The 8373-nt window shown below is 37.9% G+C and overlaps 1 protein-coding gene across 1 annotated transcript; it reads right to left on the reverse strand.

The window, feature by feature from the left end:
* Positions 1-3803: 3803 nt before the first annotated feature.
* LOC123805227 (small ubiquitin-related modifier 2-like) lies at positions 3804-4090 on the reverse strand. Its single transcript, XM_045817724.1, has 2 exons — positions 3940-4090; positions 3804-3868 (listed from the first exon to the last, which is right to left on the reverse strand). Exons 1-2 carry the CDS (start codon positions 4088-4090, stop codon positions 3804-3806), a joined length of 216 nt encoding a protein of 71 aa, XP_045673680.1.
* Between the last annotated feature and the right edge of the window lie 4283 nt (positions 4091-8373).

Consider the following 8373-nt stretch of genomic DNA (forward strand, 5'->3'; position numbering starts at 1 on the left):
TGAGATCCAAGTTTAAGCATTAACTCTTCAGTGATTCGTATTCAGACAGCAGTAATATTTCCACTATAACAACTATATATCAAAAACAATCAGATACTATGTAAATCATTCAAAGACTGTGCCATTGACTTTTTTAATCCTCACCTGAGGATATGTTTATTGACTTTAGAGAGAAGGGGAGGGGGAGAGAGAGAGAAATTTGGATGTGAAAAAGAAACATTGATCGATTGCCTCCCATATGTGCCCTGACCAGGAACTGAACCTGTGAACTTTTTGCGTGCAGGATGCTCCAACCAACTGAGCCACCTGGCCAGAGCACCCATTGACTCTTAATTAATCATAAAAGGAATATGAAAGAAAACTTTGAGAGCATCTGGCTCAACTGTCACTTTACAGATGAGAAAAATGGAGCTCAGCACTGAGAAGTCTGGAAATATTACTGGTTATTACATACCAATAAAGAAATAAAGATCAAGGGGTATGAATAAGGTAATGGAGGTCAACTAAATTCCTCATGCTCTTGGTCAAAAATTCTGTTCTATGGATAGGACCAGGAGAGGAACTGAAAATGAAACCAGTCCTGATAGGACCATAAACCAGGTGTGTGAACTTGAGTAAATATCTTGGGCCTCAGTTTTGTCATCTATAAAATGGGGTCACTGTCATTGGTGCAGCTCACTTCCTAGGGTTCTTATAAAGAACAAACAAGATAGTAGATGTAAGAAATGGCAGTAGTTCTCAGCTCCAAAAATAGATGTTTTTTAGCAATTTCTCCAGCTCATTTATATAATAGGAACCCTGTAACAGCACCCAAAAACCTACAGTGCCTTCCTCCCCCAGGAAGTCACCCAACACCCTTTATAGTCTATGACTAGAAAAATTTAAATCTTTGAAAATAAATGCAATTAGAAAACATATTACTAATGTTTATTCCTCCCCACCCTCCCTCTCTTTCTGTCTCTCCACTCTGAGACCATCTACCTCTTTTGCTGGCTTTTTTCTTTGGGTATGAAATCCTTTATTTTAGAATGACTCAGTGTAAAAGGGAAAAAATCCAATCCTGGTTTCCCTCTCTTTGTCACAGAGCTGCTGAGTATGCTGTCAATCAGTGTAGTAGGACAAATATCCTTCATTCTAAAGGGTTTTAATTCCAGAAGCTGTTTGGGGCTAGGAACAGGCATCTCAGGAATGTGTTGTGGCACTAAGAAAAAATAGAAAGACATCATCTATGCTCCTCTGTCCAGTATTTTTTATTCATGAATCTGAAGAAAAACTGCTGGTCTACCATTTTAATCTCTGGAGATATACATATGTACACACACACGCAAACACACACCACACAAGCATGCACCCTCCCTGGCTTGGTGGAAAAAATTTCTAACCCTTTGAGAGGATTTTTGCATTAACAGATTGTGTAGTCCCACTAAGCAGAAAATCAGAGTGACATTTTTTAGAGAAATGAACACTGTTCCATTTTTTTTTTGGTCTAAATTACCCAAAGCCTTTACAGTCTTGATATGGTTCACTTAAAGATCATTACTCATGTTACCAAGTGGGCGGCAGACTGATGGTGCCTACACAAAGTATTCTTCTGGGTGTTGGAAAATGACAGGAGTTAGTTATAGTACTGAACATGTTGAAATTATCTCAGACTTACAAAGTTCCATCAGCACCATATAAGGGAAGATATTTACTTGGCAGCTGAAGTCAGGGAGAGAGAGGCAGAGGGATGAGTGCGTTAAGTGGTTTATAATTGAAAATGTTCAAATCAACAGACAGGCTAAAGGTCCCATAGGATGTTGCTATCAATTAACAATACAGCCACTGGTTGCTGTGTTTAATGTAAACCACTAATGCAAAATTAGAAGAGTTTACTTTTAAAAAATCTGTCAATTTCTCCCAGCTTCTTTATTTTATTTGGTACATAAACACTGTTTGCCATGTGTCATTTTTCACTAAGATCAAACAAGCACCATTTTGAAAGAAACTGAAGAAATGATTATTTGTAAAAAGTGAAGTAAAACCAAATTAAAACCTTTTTGTGCCTTATAATACTCCCCCAAAAAGTGTCTAAGGTCTTAATTAGCTTTCTTCCCTTATCTCTGGTAAAACAGGCCCACAAAGTTTTCTGCCTCAGTTTCACAAACGCATTAGAAAAATATGTGATCACCCACATGGAAGATAGATAAGCTCATTTTCATCCAATTTGAGGCTTAATGTAAGTAATATGTGTACATTTGTACATTTTAAATAATAATTATGGAAAATTATGGGAGATGCTGTTAGGAAAATTGGTTTCATCAGACTTAGGAAGGACTATTCTTTTAATACTTGTACAGAGGTCTAATATCATAATAACACATGTTACAAAATAAATTTCAAGTCATTTTAATGGAAATTATTCTCTAACCTAGGATGATACACTCTGTTATTTAGAATTTGATTCTGCTCCAGTGTGTTCCTAAAATAGCAATTGGAAATTAATTGAAATTTATTTTTTAAATATTTGATGCATATAAAGGATCTGTTTTTGAAGAGTGCCCTAGACAAAGATATCTACAGACATCCTGGGTTGCTTCTCACTCTTCATTAACCAGCTCCAACTTTTTGGTATTTTGGTGAATGCTTTTTTTACCAAACACAAATAATTATGGTATTGCTTTCTTATCACATTTAAGATTACTACCTCCAATTGAAATGTACATTTTAAAGTGTGAGTCATTCTAAACTCATACTTCCCTACATTTCACAGAGCTCTTGCATCTGAAACTACAGAAATGAAAAAGGAGGTCAATTGCCTAAATGTTCTCTTGCTCTGAAAACAAAACAGGCTTCCCATGGGTAAAATATTTGTATTGGTCAAATGACTTTTTATCATGCAGAAATTTTCTCTGTTGTTTTATTTTACATATTCCAAGAACATCCACAGGAGAGAAAGGGGAAAACAGGGTTTTGTCAAGGACCCCCCTCAAATTCTGTCTGACCTTAACCTGTCTACCTTGCACTGATGCGACTGCTCCTTTACTTCATTCTCCAGGTTGGCAGGACCCACCTGCTTCTCAGTAGTCTGGTTCTGGGTGTGGAGCTGCCCCAACTCTGCCCAGAGACAATCTGAGCATTGATCACTACCTCACTTCCAACTGGTGGGTACTACTGCAACATTGGAAGCAATATATGAATTTGCTTCCCACAGAATCCAGAGTTCTGATTTCTGTAACATTTACTATATGGCAGGCATGTTTTATTTTGTTTTTCTAAACAAGAAGTTTATTTAAACAGCAAGATGTTTGACTTGAAGGGAAAAGTGCCTAGGATTTATTTCTTTTAGAATAATTTATCCCTACTTAAGGACAGATTGCCCTACATGTATGTAACAGCTGCATACAAAAAAAAGTCATAAAATTGTCCTTGGTTGTACAATGATAAATGAAAAACATTAAAATTCTACAGTTTACCAAGGTATGAAAAGATTTTTATATTGTTTTTGTTTGTTAAACAGTGAGAGCAAACTAACTTACTGGAATATAAAAATAAGAACCGAATGAGCACATCACCTATGGAGAAAGGGAGTATGTTGATCAAAACATACCATTGGCCATTTAGTTTTAAAAAATACAAATGTTTGTGCACGTACATCAGTTACTTTATGTACAATAAAGGAATGGGGGAAGAGGAAAATGAAAGAATAGAAGAAACTATACTGTTGTAGTCAGGAAGTGATGGAACAAAATTGTGGTATTTTAATTGAGAATGTGTTCTTGGTCTAGAGGAAGAGTTCTAGAGTAAAGTAGTAGGTTCTGTTTTTAGTAGACATGTCCTGTCTGCTGCTGGAACACATTAAGTGTATTTTCAGCCTCCATTTCCAACTATGTAGGTGTGTCCATTTCATTGATTACTGTCCATCAAATCAGAATCTGATCTGCCTCTTTGACCAACCCTGTTGTTCACAGTAGACTTTCATTAGTTTACTAAGTGGTGTATGCCTCTTAATCTTAAACTGCACCACAGAATCATGCTGCCCCACCACCTTCAAATTAATGCAATCATTGTTCTCAGTCTTGACTCTTTTCTTGGGCTTTTGGTGGGCCATGGTGAGTGACAGAGTCTCCTCAGCTACTGCTTCACAAACATGGTACCAGGTCCATGAACTAAACGAGCCTGGCAGGTCTGTTTTAAATATCTCACTTTGCAGTCAGTCTTCAGTCATTTTATACAGGTCAGCCTACACATAGCTACATCCAGACAGTCCCATAGCTTTAATTTGTACCATTTAACTAATCCTTATATACTCTTAAAGTCTTCATTTTTTTAATATAGAAGGGAAAATCATTATTCAGCATAGTAATAAATAACTATTATTTGCACGTTAGTAATCCTAATAATGGTAACAGCAGCTATCATTTATCAAGTGCTTGTGTGGTTTAGGCAACATGCTATATGCTTTCTGTACTTTATCTCATGTAATCCCCAGCAAAACTCCCATCAGATCAGTTCCATCCATTTTACAAATGGGGAAGCTGAGGCTCAGAAAAATGAACTTACCCAAAATCATAGCAGCTAATAAGTAAGAGAGATATCATTTGGAATCCTATTTTGTCCTTTCCAAATTTATATTCCTGACTTCCAAGCTCATGATTCTTAACCCAGTCTGCTCATTAGAATGACAATTAAAGTTGTATCTCTTTAAATGGGATCCAGACATCAGTAATTTTTAAGACTCCCAGGTGTTTCCATATAGCTAGAAAATTTGTAAAGTTTTACTAAAATTTTACTATTGAAAATATTTGTGTGACAGTCTGGTTACTTTTATAGGTTGCTATATTAGAAAAACTCAGTTTTCCACTTGAGTCTTCTTTGCTATTCACACAAAACGCTTCTTGTCACCAAGTGTGTGAAAGTATTTACCTCTACACCAAGCAATTCTCTGTGACACCAGCCTGGTATTCTACAATTTCACTCAATTCTGACACTATCTACCTGGATATAGTGTCAGATCCCACAGGTTAAGGCCTCAGTCCCACAAGACTATGCTCCCCCCACATATACTTCAGATGCCAGTTACAAGGCCAAGTTATCACCTGTGATTTTCACCAACTGGCTATAGAGCAAAAGTTCCAATGATACCCTTCCTTATTTTTATTAATTTGCTAGAGTAGCTCACAGAACTGAGGGAAACACTTTCTTACATTTACCAGTTTATTGAAGGATATTATAAGGATATACACAAATGGAAGAGATGCAAAGGGCTCAGAGCTTCCATGCCCTCTCTAGGGGCACCAATCTCCTTAAATTTCTACATGTTCATCAACCTGGAAGCTCTCCAAACCCCATCCTTTGGGGGTTTTTATGGAGGCTTCATAACAGAGGCATGATTGATTAAATCATTGGCTATTGGTGACAGACTGAACCTCCAGCCACTCTTCCCTCCCCAAATGTCAGAGGAAGAGTTCTAATCATGGGGTTGGTTCACCTGGGAACCAGCCTCCATACTTAGGTGCTTTTCAAAAGTGACATCATTGACATAAAATACCTTTATCACTTATGAAATTCCAAGAATTTTTAAGAGCTGTGAGCCAGGAACTATGGAAGAAGACCAAATATATATGAGAATACATTTTGGTCATCTGAATCACCAAATATATGGCAGTCTACCCGTGATCTTCCAATATGGGTCATTTATAGCAAAACAATCATACTACTCAAAAGATACAGGCACATTACCAGAATCCCATTTGGTGACTAATAACTATCCACTCCATCGTCATATCATATGAAAGTGTCTCCCAGAACAAGGCCACTCGGGTTTGGAGGTTTCCATTTGATTTTGTCAGGTAAGTAGCCATGTTTGATCTTAGGCAAGTTATTTCCCCTGTCCAAGTTTCACTCTCCTTAAACAGAGGTGGACTGGATGAGATCTAAAGATCTAGTCAAGTTTTAAGATCCCAGGATCAAACCCTAGTGCACTGTTGGTGGGAATGCAGACTGATGCAGCCACTGTGCAAAACAGTATGGAATTTCCTCAGAAAACTAAACGTGGAACTGCCTTTTGACCCAGCAATTCCACTGCAGGGATTATATCCTAAGAACCTCAAAACACCAATACCAAAGAACCTATGCACCCCAACATGCATAGCATCACAATTTACAATAGCCAAGTGCTGGGAGCAACCTAAGTGCCCATTAGTAAGTGAATGGATAAAAAAACTATAGTACATTTACATGATGGAATACTACACAGTAGAAAAAAAGGAGCTTCTACCCTTTGTGACAGCATGGATGGAACTGGAGAACATAATACTAAGTGAAATAAGCCAGGTGGTGAAAGACAAGTACCACGTGATTTCACCTATAAGTGGAACCTAATCAACAAAACAAACAAGCAAGCAAAATATAACCAGAGACATGGAAATAAAGAACAAACTGACAGTAACCAGAAGGGAAGGTGGGAGGGGATAATGGGGGTAAAAGGGGGAAGGATTTTCAGGAACACCTATAAAGGACACATGGACATAACCAAGGTGGGGTGGGATCATGGGTGGGAGGTGGGGATGGCTGGGGTAGGGGGTACTGGTGGGGGAAAAGTGGAGACAACTGTACTTGAACAACAACAACAAAAAGATACCAAGATCAATGGTTGAAATTGAAATTGGAAGATACATTTACCTAAAAACCTAAAACTACATGATTTCACTGGTCATATACTCAGAGCTAACTTTTTTCAACACATTTTGATTTTTCCACCTAGACAACCCATCATACCCTTTGGTTTTGTGATGCTGGCCAGAATTTCAATTGGCACTTGTCCATGTTCATACCTAAATCCTTATTCATTGGGCATAAAGCCAATACTGCCCTCACTGTCTTTCTTCCTTTCATTCCTTTAATAAATATTTACTGAGTAGATACTATGGGCCTAGCACTGTTCTATGAACTATGAATATATCATTGAACAAACCAGACAAAAGTCCTGCCCACATGAAGCTTATAGTCTACTGGAGGGTCATAGATGACAAAGGACTACGTAGATATTTAGTCACTTTAGTCGTAACAAGTGCAAACAAGATAAAGAAGGCAGAATATGGAATTAGAAAGATGAGAGTGCTATTTTGCATACAAACCCTGTGAGGAGGAGATGGTGGAACAGCAGCCTGAGTAAAGGGAAAGGACAAGGTTATCTGATGTAATAGTATTGTAGACAGCTAGACTAGAACATTATTCTAAAACTGCACTGTAGGACTTCAGAGGACACCTCATGGGTATCTGCAATTGTAAATAAGAGTAACTCACTTTATCCTAACCTAGCCTTCTTAGTTCCTATCTTGAGTGCCTTCATTGTCCCATACTCACTGATGCAACATAGCAATAATTAAAGGCATATTGGTTAAGTGAACCAAGTCAGATAAACAGTGCATCTGTCCTCTGTTCAACCTTATAAGAGGTGTTTGACCTTCACCTTTACCTTGTGTAGAAAGTAAGGACGGTGGTGAGATAACAAATAAAAGCTTTTTCAATACAAAAACTGATACAAAATAATTGTTCAATAAAACAGTTCTTGCAATTCAAAATTTGGGGTAGAAGGGGAACTAGTTCTGGAGACAGGAGACCTGAGATGAAGTTCCAGCTCCATCACTTAGATACATGATTAGGAATAAGTCATTTAACGTTTCTGAGCACCATATTTGTCATCTCAGCTATAGAAGTGGGGAAAATAATTCATTCTTGACCCTGAGGGTTATTCCTTCTTTAAGAAATATTTGTTAATTAATTAAGAGAGGAGAAAGGAGGGAGAAAGAGAGAGAAACAGCAATATGTAGTGGCGTCTCGCGTGCCCCGTACTGGGGACCTGGCCTGCAACCCAGGCATGTGCCCTGAATGGGAATCAAACCATCCTTAGTATTATGGAGAACATAATACTATGGTTTATGATGGTTTTAGGTTTTTAGGTCTTTGGTTCACAAGCTGGCACCAATCCACAGAGCCACACCAGCCAGGGCCATTATATTTTCTAAAATTAAAAGTTATAGAACACACTTTAAACATTTGAGGTTTGTTCTTTTTTTCAATTAGTTGAGAGAATATGATGGTAAAGAATAAGATGTGACCTCAGCTCAAAGCTCAAGATAATGTATTTATTGATACTTGGCAACACAAATAGCTACTCTAAGCTAATTTATTTTATTTTATGTATTTATTTTTAGAGAAAGGGGGAGAGAGAAAGAGAGGGAGAGAAACATCAATATGTGTTTGCCTCTCACACAACACCAACTGAGAATGTGGCCCATAATCCAGGCATGTGCCCTGACTGGGAACTGAACCAGCGACTCTTTGGTTCACAAGCCAGGGCCCAATCCACTGAGTCATACCAGCAAGGGC

The sequence above is a fragment of the Phyllostomus hastatus genome, unplaced genomic scaffold (genome assembly GCF_019186645.2).
Source record: "Phyllostomus hastatus isolate PE091 unplaced genomic scaffold, TTU_PhHast_1.1 phas_scaffold_28, whole genome shotgun sequence".
Classification (NCBI taxonomy): Eukaryota; Metazoa; Chordata; class Mammalia; order Chiroptera; family Phyllostomidae; genus Phyllostomus; species Phyllostomus hastatus.

Bases quoted from the DNA above. Each gene is read 5' to 3' on its own strand.
- LOC123805227 (XM_045817724.1), bottom strand. From the start codon at position 4,090: ATGGCCCACCAAAAGCCCAAGAAAAGAGTCAAGACTGAGAACAATGAT. The intron at 3,869-3,939 runs AGGGTTGGTCAA...ACACACCTACAT, and splicing joins GAAAGTCTACTGTGAACAAC to AGTTGGAAATGGAGGCTGAA.